This window comes from Podarcis gaigeae (genome assembly GCF_964106915.1).
Source record: "Podarcis gaigeae genome assembly, chromosome: 4".
NCBI classification, from domain to species: domain Eukaryota; kingdom Metazoa; phylum Chordata; class Lepidosauria; order Squamata; family Lacertidae; genus Podarcis; species Podarcis gaigeae.
Genome location: NC_139677.1, coordinates 106597990 through 106612813, shown reverse-complemented (window position 1 = coordinate 106612813; position 14824 = coordinate 106597990). Strand labels below are relative to the sequence as shown.

The 14824-nt window shown below is 46.0% G+C and overlaps 2 protein-coding genes across 2 annotated transcripts in view; one reads left to right on the top strand and one right to left on the bottom strand.

Annotated features, from left to right (window-relative positions):
- Window positions 1–11540: 11540 nt before the first annotated feature.
- The window catches only part of LOC310843361 (uncharacterized protein), a 172562-nt gene continuing 169278 nt past the window's right edge, over window positions 11541–14824 (bottom strand). Inside the window, exon 6 of the mRNA XM_083736624.1 lies at window positions 11541–11652. Within this exon, the coding sequence (XP_083592750.1) occupies window positions 11596–11652 (57 nt within the window). The 3' untranslated portion in view covers window positions 11541–11595. The remainder of the gene's footprint in view (window positions 11653–14824) is intronic.
- On the top strand, window positions 13795–14739 carry LOC310842792 (olfactory receptor 52L1-like; the record flags this gene model as incomplete). Its single annotated transcript, XM_083734931.1, is given in 3 exon segments — window positions 13795–13927; window positions 13930–14608; window positions 14610–14739. Coding segments are annotated over 3 exon segments (942 nt in total).

The following is a 14824-nucleotide window of genomic DNA, read 5'->3' as shown; positions in this document are numbered from 1 at the left end:
AAAAATAAATATTTATTACAGTTTTCCAATTTAATACAAGAAGAAAAACCATCAAACAAATACACAATTAAAACAAAACAAAACAAAACAAAACAAATATAATTTCCAATTCTTATTTCCATTACCTTATGTCCCGGACCTCCTCTCACCTCCCCCTTTTGTATTCCAGTTCAAATTCTTAATTCAGCAAATCCTTGTTACGCCTTAGTATAGCTTATTTTAAATTATTATTCCACCTTTACATTACAGCTGGTAACCATTTAATTTCCATCCAACATCATTCTAACATTCATTAATTTTACAATATTTCTGTAGATAATCTTTAAATTTCCTCCAATCTTCTTCCGCCGACTCTTTTCCCTGTTCTCGGATTCTGCCGGTCATTTCTGCGAATCCCATGTAATCGATCATCTTCATCTGCCATTCCTCCAGAGTGGGTAAATATTGTGTCTTCCAGTATTTTGCAATGAGAATTCTTGCTGCTGTTGTCGCATACATAAAGAAAGTTCTATCCTTCTTTAGTACCAATTGGCCAACCATGCCTAGGAGAAAGGCCTCTGGTTTTTTCAACAAAGTGTACTTAAGTATCTTTTTCAATTCATTATAAATAATTTCCCAGAAGGCCTTAATCCTTGGGCACGTCCACCAAAGGTGAAAGAATGTACCTCCAGTCTCTTTACATTTCCAACATTTATTGTCGGGCAAATGATAAATTTTTGCAAGCTTGACTGGAGTCATGTACCACCTGTAAATCATTTTCATAATATTCTCTCTTAGGGCATTACATGCCGTGAATTTCAAACCGGTGGTCCACAACTGTTCCCAGTCTGCGAACATAATATTATGTCCAACATCTTGTGCCCATTTTATCATGGCAGATTTAACAGTTTCATCCTGAGTGTTCCATTTCAACAGCAAGTTATACATTCTTGACAAATTCTTTGTTTTAGGTTCTAACAATTCTGTTTCTAATTTCAATTTTTCCACCTGGAATCCGATTTTTTTATCCAATTTATAAACCTCCATTATCTGATAGTAATGAAGCCAATCTCGTACTTTACTCTTTAATTTCTCAAAACTCTGCAATTTCAATTTGTCTCCCTCTTGTTCCAAAATCTCACAATATTTTGGCCATTTGGACTCTATGTTAAGTCTTTTGAAAGCTTTAGCTTCCATTGGTGACAACCACCTTGGGGTTTTATTTTCCAATAAATCTTTGTATCTTATCCAAACATTAAACAATGCTTTCCTGACAATATGATTTTTAAATGCTTTATGAGCCTTAACCTTGTCGTACCACAAATATGCATGCCACCCGAAGGTATTGTTAAAACCTTCCAAATCCAAAATGTCTGTGTTCTCAAGAAGCAGCCAGTCTTTCAACCAGCAAAAGGCTGCTGATTCGTAGTAAAGTTTGAAGTCCGGCAGGGCAAAGCCCCCCCTTTCTTTACATCAGTTAAAATCTTAAATTTTATTCTGGGCTTTTTGCCCTGCCAGACAAATCTGGAAATATCTTTCTGACATTTCCCATTACTTTTTAGGAAGAAAAAAGTGTGTCTTATGGAGTGAAAAATACGGTACTTGAATGCCACCCACAGCTAAGTGAAGCTCATGTGGACACAATGGGTAGAGGAAGAGGAGAAATGGTGATGGGATTGATTCCACACAACTGGGTGAGGATTGCCTGCCAGTGGTGGACCTTCTCAAGGTTTGGTGAGGGTTTCCTTCAGGGCCTGGACTCCTGGGAGCTGCCCAGAGTGGCTGGGGAAACCTAGCCAGATGGGCGGGGTATAAATATGGTCATTTAGTCACACAGCATCGCTTATGGGTCAGGTGGGTGTTGTGTGAAACTCTCAGTTCCCCCAAACGTTCACTTTCTAAGCTTCAGCAGGTGCAGGAAACTGTCTCCTGGATGGGGGAACCTCTTGGGCTTGCAGATCGTAAGGTCAGCAGTTCGAATCCACGCAATGGGGTGAGCTCCCGTTGCCCTGTCCCATCTCCTGCCAACCTAGCAATTTGAAAGCATACTAGTGTGAGTAGACAAATACAGTGGTACCTCAGGTTAGATACGCTTCAGGTTACAGACGCTTCAGGTTACAGACTCCGCTAACCCAGAAATAGTACCTTGGGTTAAGAACTTTGCTTCAGGATGAGAACAGAAATCGTGCTCCGGTGGCGTGGCGGCAGCAGGATGCCCCATTAGCTAAAGTGGTGCTTCAGGTTAAGAACAGTTTCAGGTTAAGAACGGACCTCCGGAACGAATTGAGTACTTAACCTGAGGTATCACTGTAGGTACCACTGTGGTGGGAGGATAAATGGCATTTCCATGTACTCTGGGACTCATCATGGTCCTCTGTACATCAGCAGCAGTTCAGTCCTGCTGGCCACATGACCCGGAAAACTGACTGCAGGAAAATTCCCTCGGCCTGAAAACGGAGATGAGTGCCGCACTCCACAGTCAAATTCAACTGGACTTAACTGTCCAGGGGTCCTTTACCTTTTACCTTACCTTGCCTATCTGTTTATTTGGTAGCATTTTGTAGCTGTGACTACACAGTGAACCAGGCAAAGCCAGTCCTTTTTTTTCAGGCGGTACTCAGGGGTACACAGTACCAGCACCTCTTTTTCTGGTTGTCAAAAAGTGTAGCACTTACTGTAGCAACTTCACAGTGAGTACCGGTACCTATTTTTCTAGGGAAAAAGCACTGGGCAAAGCTGCTCTATCCTGGAGTTCTTCTACATGCTGAGGGTGTATTGGAGGGGTAGAGAACAGCTCTTAAAAGAAAAGGCTAGTTTAGAATAATTTTTAGCTATTTCGCTGCAATTGTGGGAAGTTTTAGCAGAGGGACTCTACTCTCAAGGTTGAAGCCATTGTGGAGTTGAAGCACTTTATTAAAAGAACCACAAGCATGGTGTCAGGACTGCCGCTAGGTCCCAGCTCACAGAGGACCAACGCCCAGTGGATCTTATATACAAAAGTCTTTATTGAAGTTTAGTTTCCATTTCCAAGCTCCTGGCGCGCAGGCCCACGTCTTAACGCTAGACCGGCTAAGTCCCCTCTGACTCACTGCTCCACCCACACCAGTTTAAGATTCTAGCCCGGCTCCACCTCTTGCGCTGCTCTTTCCTGCGTTGGGTCCTTCTGCCCTCTGGGGTTCCCTCCTTCCTGGACTCCTCTGACGCGGAGCCTCCTGAGTCTTGCCCCTCCCTCCGGCGGGCTTTAGGACCTGGCTCCCTTCCCGGGCTCCCCGCTGTGCCGCGCTCCTGTACATTTGAACTTGGCGCGCGCGCCCAGCCGGTGACTTTCCTTCTGACCGTTTCCCCGCTTCCTGATGTGGGTGTTGCCAAACCTGACTCCTCTCCTCCCTCTGGTGGTGAGGACACTGGTCCCGACTCCTGGGACTCCCCCTCCCCACTGCGCTCTGGTGGAGACGCTGGCCCTGATCTCCAGCTGCTGCTCAGGGACTCCCCGCTGGCCCCTCCCTCTTGAGGTTTCTCCCTTGGAATCTCCCTTGCTCTGGCCACCGGCGCTCCCTTCTGTGAGTCCTCCGATTCGCTAGAGAGGCTTGCGGAATAACTCTGGCCACTGTCACTGCCTGCGCCCCCCTCGTACTCCTCCTCCTCACTCTCCATTTGCTCCCCCTCCTGTGTCTCTCCTTCTGAACCCCTGACACATGGGATTGGGCATAGCCAAGGGGCAGCAGCTGCGCCTATCCCCAGTCAAGTAAGTAAATAAAAATACTTAACTAAAAGTAGAAATTGTAGAAAGCTGTTGACAGGTTTTTCTGAGAATTTGGGGTCAAAGGAAAGCAATTTAAAAGAACTGTTGCTGAGACATTTTATTCCAAATCTGCTAGACAGAACCTGATAGAGGATGGTGAGAGGTGGGTGCCCTGCCCCCCCCCGCAACATAAATCCTGTCTGCACCCCTTGCCATGAGTGCCAGAAGAGACTTCTCTTTCTTCTCCAGGTCCATCCATTCCCCTTGGAGAGGCACCATGGAGTGGTCATGAGGCACCTAATCATAAGCCTGCATTTTTATCAAAGCTTATATATTGCAATCAAGGCTTGTATTTAAAAATGAGCTTAAAAAAGGATTTTCAAATGTTTCATGCCAGGCAGAAAGAACCTTGGCAAGAGGTTTTTCTCCTAAGACAAGGGGGCCCCATTGATTTATAGTAGAAAAACAATTCTCAAAGTCATAAAAAGGGAGAATTACATATGCTGCCCCAAGGCTGAAAAAACACAATTAAAGGCAAGGGTAAATAGTAAAATAATACCAATGTGCCTCCCAGTGAAATGAGCCAGATCTTCTTTCTAAGGTTGAAAGGCCAAGAGCAGTGAAAAAGGCAACTGGCTTGGCTAGAAGAAAAGAGAGCATTTTTGGGAAATCTTTTAAAGCTGTTTTTTATTGAGTTCCTTTTTACTTTACAAAGGCTTTATTCTTTTAAAAGGCTACCTATGATAAATGAATGAAATATATTAGCTTAAATATATTGGCTTAAATGTAATTATGCAAAGGATTTAAGGAATGCTAGATTCTTATTTCATATGGTTGTAAGAGTTGTATTTATCCTGAAATTAAGTCAGCCACCAGCCTAGCCCCCCTGCCAGACAGAAGACGCCATCCAAGCACTCTTGATATATGGTTGTCAGGCATTTGTTTAGAAACTTTCAAATGAAGGAAATCTTTCAATATTGATGTGAAACTCAAGATCCTTGACATCTGTTGAACATAAAAATGTAAGATTAAACATTTGTTTTAGAAGGCAATAGGGCAAGGAGGGCAAGAGGTGAGCTGGTAATTAAGATTCCATGTAAGATATATTATTACTTATTTGTCACATATATAGCTCTTTGTCTCCCTTATAAGGGCAAGGAAGTGGGTGTATCTTTTGTGGGTGTATCTTTTGTGATTGGTTCTACCAAACAGCCAATAGGAATTTCAACCAGGCTGATTGGACAGAGGCAGCCACAGGAGGAGCAAAGGGGGCTGGATTAAGGGAATATAAGTGCTGGCCAGGATGGCAAGAGGCCAGGCCAGAGCTTGGTAACCATATACCACTGTGCCTCTCATTTATTTGTCTGACAAATAAATTATTATTTTAATTTCTTTATTGCTGCGTTGAATATTTCATTCCAGCTAAGCGTTAACCACAAGCAGGGTGCTACATTTTATGGTGCCACTGTGACTCGGATAAGTGGTCTGCTGGAACGCAGCCCCTTCACCCTACTGGGCAGGGTACAAGAGAGAGGACAACTGCCTACCCAAAGCGCGCACTGGTAAATTTTTCCAGGGGGAACGCAGAAGACTCGTCTGTCTGATACCCTGCTCATTGGCGGCGACGGACCGGGGGAAACAGGGAACCAACCAAGGGTAAGTGCACAAAGGGATTTTTGGCCCTCCAATTAATTAGGAGGAAGAGAAGTCTTGATCAAACTTCTGCGTCTCAGTAAGGGGAAACTGAGTACGCTAGGTGGTTGGGTACATCAGATGGTGATCTGGTGTAGGGAAAGGGAAGGATTGGGAGGTAGAGTGTGGTGAAGTATCCAGCGCATTGTATGTGTGAGAAAGTACAGAGCAATCTGTAGCTGACCTGAGTGTGGAGTGGGTAGTACTTCGGTTCCCAGTGAGGCGACTCCATCTGGGCAAGGAAACTCACGAAGTGTGTGTGCGAGTGACTGAGTGGATACTTCACAGGGCCATACAATGGGAGTTGGGGGTTCAAAGGGGGAAAATACACCTCTTGAGTGTATGTTAAATAATTTTAAGAAAGCCTTCTCAGGGGCATATGGAGTCAAAATGACGCCAGAGCGCTTGAGAACGTTATGTGAACTAGAATGGCCGAAACAAAATACTGAATGGCCATCTCAGGGAACCTTTGATATAAATTTAGTAAGCAAACTTTGGTCTAATATCGCCAAAGAAACTGGAGGGTGCCCAGAACAATTTCCATATATAGATTCCTGGCTGAGCACATTAAATAAAAATCCTCCATGGATAAGGGAATGCAAAGTCAAACGATGCAAATTATTGGCTATAAAAGCTGAAGCTAGGAAAGGAATCTTGCCAAATAAACTCAAACCCATTTTTGAGGGACCAGAGGAAGAGGTGCTTCCACCTCCACCCTATGCTCCACATCGAAGGGAGCTTAATTCAAACACTCCGCCAGTTGTAACCCCAAGGCAAGAAAGTGGAATGAATAATGGGAGTGGAGTCACAGAGCTTGATTCCTTGATAGATTATGATAAATATCTTCAGGAGGCATTGGAGTCCTATAATAAAGCCCAAGCAGAAGTGGTTATTCCACCTGTGACTCCTAATAGACCTGCATCTACAGTCTCCTTTAGTGGAACAACTGATTGCCCACCCCAAACCCCTGTACATCCAAGTCCTAGAGAATTATTACAGAAGTTACAGGGAGACCTTAATCGGTCAGCAAGCAATACAGCCAGGCGTATAAAGCTGCTAAAAGAACGCCTTGGGACAGATACCATCCCCTATGATTTGAGGCCCCTAGAGCAAAGCGAAGAGAAAGATCACGTAGTAGCCCCTCTTAGAAGAGTATTTGATGCACTTGAGGAGCCTGCGCTGGTTAACGGGCAACCCGGACCACGGCCACCTCGAACTTCGACCCTGCAATATATTCCATTCACAACTACAGATTTGATGAATTGGAAAACACACACCCCATCTTTTGCAGAAAAACCTCAGGCTATGATGGACTTGGTGACTTCAATAGTAAATACTCATAGCCCTACTTGGACAGATTGTCGCCAGCTCCTAAATACTCTTTTCACCACTGAGGAAAGGAGAGACATAATTGAAAAGGCACAGATATATTTGCGTGAGCAGGCCAGAGTGGGAAATATTTTTAATATTGACCGTCATCTCCAAGATAACTTTCCCTTGGAAGATCCTAATTGGGATCCAAACAATGGAATTCACCTGGCCAGACTTACCACCTACCGCCAGACACTTGTGCAAGGTATCCGCAGGGCATGCCAGAAGCCCACTAATATGTCTAAAGTCTCAGAAGTAGAACAGAAACCAAATGAGAGTCCAGGAGACTTTTTAGAGAGGCTGCAAGAAGCCTATCGTATATGGACTCCTTTTGACCCTGAAGCCCCTGAAAACAGCAGAATGATTACTGCTACATTTGTGGCCCAGTGCGCTTCTGATATTCGTAAGAAAATTCAGAAATCAGAAGGATGGGAAGGGATGCTGATGAGCCAAATTATGGCCATTGCACGCCGAGTTTATCGGAATAGGGATGAGGCTGAGAAGCAAGAGAAGAAGAAGTGGCAGAAGGAAAAGATGGTAATGCTAGCCACAGCAGTGAAGCAAGACCACCGCCCCTTAAATGGAGGGAGAGGGCGAGGAAGGAATCCACCACTGGGGTACAAGATGTATGTCGAGTCCTACAAGTAAAATGGAGACTGCATGCAGCATATAGGCCTCAGAGTTCAGGGAAAACTGAAAGAATGAATCGGACTCTGAAAACCCAATTGGCAAAATTAACCCAGGAAACGGGATTGGGATGGGTAGATGTGTTACCCATAACACTGTTTCGTGTTCGGTGTGCACCCACAAAAAGACTTAAGTTGTCACCTTTTGAGCTCCTGTATGGGAGACCGCCCTCCTTTGTTCAGGATATTCCAGCTGACCTTAAACAAATAGGAGATCATGTGACACAGGGACAAGTGCAATCTCTCTCCCGTGTTTTTGTTTCTCTTAACAGGTGGGCCCTCGAACGCACGCCGTGCAGCATTGCCGAGCCGATTCATCAGTTCCAGGCTGGCGATAGCGTATGGGTGAAAGAGTGGAAACGCGATCCACTTGCACCTAAATGGCGTGGACCTTACACCGTCTTGCTCTCTACTCCAACAGCGGTGAAGGTAGCTGAGGTGACCCCCTGGATTCATCACTCTCGTTTGAAGAAGTCCGAAGGCAGTTGGACGTGCAAAGGTGACCCCTCTAATCCTTTAAAACTAACTCTCTCCAAAAACCCCTGTATCTAGCCCTACCGGGAACGGGCTAGGTCACGGGCAACATTTGACGACCGGCCTGCTGCAGCCACAACCTGGAAGCTGGCTGACCTGCGCACGCCTGAAGCTTGAGGAGCGTCTGAACCAGCGACTGTGAACGGAAAGATTCTCTAATACAATTGATTGACTGCCCCCTTGTGGAACAATTATCAGGGATATTACTCATTGGGGATCCTCGGGATATATGTTTTGGTCTTGGTGGTTCCCCATTTCTGTCACTGAGGGAATTATATTGGGGCTAATATTTTTTGCTATCACAATAAGGTAATCTTTTGTGGAAGGAATGCATATGCTAGACATCAACATGATTTTATTATTAATCCTGATCCCTTGGGAAGGGGAAGGGTCCTTGAATCTGACCAAATTGGCTAAATATGGATTCAACCATGACCACAATATGTGGGTAGGCTTAGCTGAAATGGTAGCCAATGTTGCAAATAGGACCAATTGCCTTGTTTGCTCTCTTGGGCCAGATGATTCAGAGGGAGGTATGCCCTTATTACTGATACCATTAAATGCCATTGGTATGGTAAGCGAAATGCCACACCAAACAGAAGTACAGAATTTCCCCGGATGGAACTCAACTAAACCAATACGAGTTATACCTGTGCAAGGGGAATTCTGTGTGCATAAATCATCAGATGCAGCTGATTCTACCATGGTAGGCTCTTCTCATTGCCACTATACTTGGGATTATATTAAGAATAGTCATACCTGGGCACACGGTACTACCTATCGAACTCGGAATACCTTGCCCTGTGCACCTCCTTTTATTCACGCATGGAAAGTGGTGTGGAACATAACTGTGACAGAAAAAGGCAATCTAACATACTGCACTGTGAACTCTCTACCTCTTTTGGTATTTCACCTTCTGTACTCCACGTACCAAAAACCTCAGACCCGATGGTTGTGGTGGATATGTGGAGAATGGGCATACAAAAAGCTCCCTTCCAAATGGAGTGGGACTTGTTTCTTGGGTTGGGTATTACCACCAATGTGGATTATGCCCACTAGTTCGGCCAGGCGAACACGAAGGAATGCTGATATTTCTCATATAGCAGGAGGAAGTACCCAAAGTTGGAGCGGTACTGATGATTGGCCGCCAGAGCGCATTATAGCCTATTATGATCCTGCCTCCTGGAATCCTGGTGAGCTCATACAAGGGGCACGGGATCCTATTTATAATCTAAACAGAATAATTCGATTGCAAGCAGTAGTGGAACTTGTAACCAATGCAACGGCCCAGAGTTTGAGACTTATTGCACAACAGTTGGATGAAAGTAGAGCCGCCATTTTGCAGCTGAAAATGGGAATGGATTATGTACTTGCCAGGCAGGGAGGCCTATGTGGAGTCTTGAACTTGACAGGGAATGCCTGTTGCTTTAACATTTCTGATAATGGTGAGGCAATCCGTGTGTTGGCCACAAAGATGGAGAATATAGCACATGTCCCAGTACAAACATGGGAAGGATGGGATATGGGATGGCTCACCAATTGGTTACCTAATGTCACAGGACTCAAAGGGATACTATTGTCTTGCTTGTTTTTCTTGACAGTAGTGGTAATGGTTTTGTGTATGATGCCATGTATCATTTCATGTTTTAGAAGTACAATTAGCAAGATGGTTTCAAATGAAACTCTACCTCATATCATGGCCCTATACAGAGCTTTACCTCAGGAATATGATGAAGGTCAAGCTATCAAGGACATTTGGGATGAAGGTCCTTGAGCTTGAAAGGGGGGAATGAGGCACCTAATCATAAGCCTGCATTTTTATCAAAGCTTATATATTGCAATCAAGGCTTGTATTTAAAAATGAGCTTAAAAAAGGATTTTCAAATGTTTCATGCCAGGCAGAAAGAACCTTGGCAAGAGGTTTTTCTCCTAAGACAAGGGGGCCCCATTGATTTATAGTAGAAAAACAATTCTCAAAGTCATAAAAAGGGAGAATTACATATGCTGCCCCAAGGCTGAAAAAACACAATTAAAGGCAAGGGTAAATAGTAAAATAATACCAATGTGCCTCCCAGTGAAATGAGCCAGATCTTCTTTCTAAGGTTGAAAGGCCAAGAGCAGTGAAAAAGGCAACTGGCTTGGCTCTTTAGCTCTCAATATTGATGTGAAACTCAAGATCCTTGACATCTGTTGAACATAAAAATGTAAGATTAAACATTTGTTTTAGAAGGCAATAGGGCAAGGAGGGCAAGAGGTGAGCTGGTAATTAAGATTCCATGTAAGATATATTATTACTTATTTGTCACATATATAGCTCTTTGTCTCCCTTATAAGGGCAAGGAAGTGGGTGTATCTTTTGTGGGTGTATCTTTTGTGATTGGTTCTACCAAACAGCCAATAGGAATTTCAACCAGGCTGATTGGACAGAGGCAGCCACAGGAGGAGCAAAGGGGGCTGGATTAAGGGAATATAAGTGCTGGCCAGGATGGCAAGAGGCCAGGCCAGAGCTTGGTAACCATATACCACTGTGCCTCTCATTTATTTGTCTGACAAATAAATTATTATTTTAATTTCTCTATTGCTGCGTTGAATATTTCATTCCAGCTAAGCGTTAACCACAAGCAGGGTGCTACAGTCAGAAAGCTCCCAGCCAATTAGTGATCCCTGAAGATCACACCGCAGCCCATAAATATTTCCTGGCTTTCCTCCAGGTTCTGGCAGAATCAGGTTTGCTACAGTTGTGACACTGGGGTGCCAATGGCTTGTCTGAGAGGGGCTTCGGCTGAAGTTGGAGTCCAGAACATCCGGCCAGAAATTGCGGTAAGGAACAGGGGGAGGAAGGTGAGGATTAGCAACCAGGATATTTGGAACTATGTCTGTTACTGCAGCATTCCCTGCAAAGTGAGGGAATCCCTTTTTGATGGCCTCAGTCACAACAGCAAGATCCTATCTGGGTGTTTGTCTTGGAGAATCCAATTCTGGCTGCATATTAAAGAGAGAGAGCAGATTTAAAACCAACAAACAAACCCAGGTAATAGAAAGTCCTTCTTCCTGCAGTATGTAGTTAAACTATAGAACTCCCTTCTACATGAGGCAATGATGGCCTCTAACTTGGGTGGCTTTAAAATAAGATTAGACAGGTTCATGGAGGAGGAGAGGGCTATACATGGATACTAGACAGGATGGCTCAGCTCTGCTTCCACAGTTGGAGGCAGCCATGATTCTGGAGCCCAGATGCTGAAAACCACAGGAATGGAGAGAGCTCTTGTGTTTGAATCCTGCTTGCAGGTTTCCCATACTCAGCATCTGGTTGGCCAGTGTGAGAGCAGGACCCTGGGCAAGATTGGCCCCCACAGGCCTGATCTGGCAAGATCTTCTTAGGTTCTCAGGCCCATACTCTCTGCTTAGCAAAACCAGGCAATATGCAAGCAAAATGGCCTTTGCTGACTCCCAGGTCTCCTCCAGAAAACCTGGTTATTGAACGTTCCTCCTGCTCTGCTGGTTAGCTGATCCCTGTTCTTTGCTGAACATATTGGTGTTTTTCAACTTTGACCTGTTGCAGGAGCTTAGCCAGACCTTAGCAGAGCATACTCAGAGTTCCAGAAAGCAATCATTTGCAGGCAGGATGGACGAAGCAGGAACAAGACGCTGCTACTAGTAACTTGGTTACTTAGAGGTGTTTATTATTTACAGCAGTCTCTACAAGTTACTATATACAAGAACAGAAATGGATCTTAACTACCTCTCTCTTAACAAACTCCGAAAATTTTCAGTTGAAAATTTTACAGTCCCATATCCAACATACAACATAGAAACGAGATTCCAGAGAATCTTCTGGACTCCCCTCTTCCTCTTTGTGGGTCCTAGTGTTAATAATTTCCTCCTCCATCGTTTATAATAATCCAAATCTTTTACCTCTCCACTGTGTCCATTAAACTACAAGTGATATTCCAACCCTACTAACGATTTTAACTGTTTACAATGGTTTTTAAGATTAGTTATGAATTTCCCCCATTCCTTATTTATACTTTGGTCTTTCTGATTTCTGATTCTTCTGGTCGTTTTAGCCATTTTGGCATAATTCATCAACTTGAACTGCCATTCTTCTCTGGTAGGGACTTTATCTTCTTTCCATCTCTGGCTAGAGATGAGCCAGAGACACCCATCTGTTGCCCCAGGAAAGCCCCCTCATCACTGCATGCCAACTCAGAGGCCAAAGGAGCCGGCTGAAGGGCACATCCTGCCTTACCAGGCTCAACCTCACACAGTCCTGCATTGAAGGGTTGGACTAGAAGGCCCTTGGGGTCTACAATTCTATGGTTCTATGACTTAAGGCCCTTCCCCCCAGCAGTTTTGTTCCCTCCTGTACAAAAGAAGCTGGAAGACTGGTGTAGCTTTCACGGCTCAAATTGTTGCTTTGAGTTCCACAGTTCCTGTTTCTCCAGGCAGGTTCTGATGGCAAGTGTCACAGCTCAGTGGCTGCAAAAGGTCCTGGGTTCAGTCCCTGGCACCATCTCCATGAAAAGACCAGTCTTTGAAGCCCTGGAGAGCCAAACGCAGATCAGTGTGGTAGATAATCCTGACCTAGAAAAATAAATGATCTCACCCTAGAATTCGTGAACATCCAATGATGGAGAATACTGGAAAAGTCTGGGTGGATAAGAGAAAGTCCTTCTTCACACATGTTGTTGTTGTTGTTTAGTCGTTTAGTCGTGTCCGACTCTTCGTGACCCCCTGGACCAGGGAACGCCAGGCACTCCTGTCATCCATGGCCTCCTGCAGTTTGGTCAAACTCATGTTGGTCACTATGAGAACACTGTCCAACCATCTAGTCCTCTGTCGTCCCCTTCTCCTTGTGCCCTCCATCTTTCCAAACATCAGGGGCTTTTCCAGGGAGTCTTCTCTTCTCATGAGGTGGCCAAAATATTGGAGCCTCAGCTTCACGATCTGTCCTTCCAGTGAGCACTTAGGGCTGATTTCCTTAAGAATGGAGAGGTTTGATCTTCTTGCAGTCCATGGGACTCTCAAGAGTCTCCTCCAGCACCAGAATTCAAAAGCATCAATTCTTCGGCAATCAGCCTTCTTGATGGTCCAGCTCTCAGTTCCATACATAGTACATAGCACATACATACATAGCACATAGCAGAGTTAAACGATGGAGCTCATGCCTGAAAAAGACAGTAATGGCCACCAACATAGGTAAAGGCACCCCTGCCCGTGCAGGCCAGTCGTGTCCGACTCTGGGGTTATGCACTCATCTCACTTAAGAGGCCGGGAGCCAGAGCTGTCCGGAGACACTTCCGGGTCACGTGGCCAGCGTGACGAAGCTGCTTTGGCGAGCCAGCACCAGCGCAGCACATGGAAACGCCGTTTACCTTCCCGCTATAAAGCGGTACGTATTTAGCTACTTGCACTTTAAGAGTGCTTTCGAACTGCTAGGTGGGCAGGAGCTGGGACCAAAAGACGGGAGCTCACCCCGCCGTGGGGATTCGAACCACCAACCATACGATCGGCAAGTCCTAGGCACTGAGGTTTTACCCACAGCGCCACCCGCGTCCCACCAACATGGATGGCTTTAAATGAGAATTAGACAAGTTCATCATCTGGCTGGCCACTGTGAGAAGATGGTGGGCCATTGTCCTGATTCAGCAGGCTCCTCTTGGGATCTTTTGACTTGGTGGGGGGCAGTTTCAATGCTCCTACGATGTTCCTCACAGAAGTTCTCTCTCCTTCTTCTCCTCCAGGAAGCATGCCCAGTGATGATGACCTGATCTCTCCAACAAGAGCATCATGTGTGCTTCCAACTGCAGTTCCCAGGCCAACCCCTCCTCGTTCATCCTGCTGGGAATCCCAGGGCTGGAAAGTGCTCAGCACTGGCTCTCCATCCCCCTCTCTTCCATGTACCTCATCACCATCTTGGGCAAGGCACCATCTTAGTCGTCATCAAGACGGAGCCCAGCCTCCACAAATCCATGTACCTCTTCCTCTCCATGCTGGCTGCCATCGACCTGGTCATCTCGACCGCCACCCTGCCCAAGATGCTCTGCACCTTCCTGTTCGATGCCGGCAAGATCAGCTTTGGTGGGTGCCTGGCTCAGATGTTCTTCATCCACTCTTTCTCCGTGATGGAGGCCACCGTCCTGGTGGCCATGGCCTTTGACCGCTATGTGGCCATATGCTCCCCGCTGCGCTATGAGGCCATTTTGACCAAGTCTGTCCTCCTCAAGATTGGGGTGGTGGTGGTGGCCCGGGCGGTTGCTCTCATCACCCCGCTCCCGGTCCTTGCAGGGCGGCTGCCTTTCTGCAGAAGCCACCTGGTGCCCCATACCTATTGCCAGCACATGGCTGTAGTGAAGCTGGCCTGCACTGATGTCATGGTCAACAGCCTGTACGGGCTGAGTGTGGCCCTCTATGTGGGCATCTCCGACATGCTGCTCATTGCCCTCTCTTACGGCATGATTCTCCGTGCTGTCCTCCGCCTGCCCTCCAAGGAGGCTCGCCTCAAGGCCTTCAACACCTGCGGCTCCCACATCTGTGTCATATTGATCGCCTTCGTCCCGGGACTCTTCTCCATCCTGACACACCGCTTTGGCCACAAGGTGCCTCCACATGCTCCTGGCTAACCTCTACCTGCTGCTGCCGCCTACCCTCAACCCCATTGTCTACGGGGTCAAGACCAAGGAGATCCGCAACAGAGTGTTCCGCAAGTTTTGGAAGAGGAAAGACTTGTACTGAAGGCACTGCAGGCGTCGGAGGGGCGTCCTTGCCCACGCAGTGGGCAAAAAGGCATTGGAGCAATCAGGGAACCCCCCAAATGCAA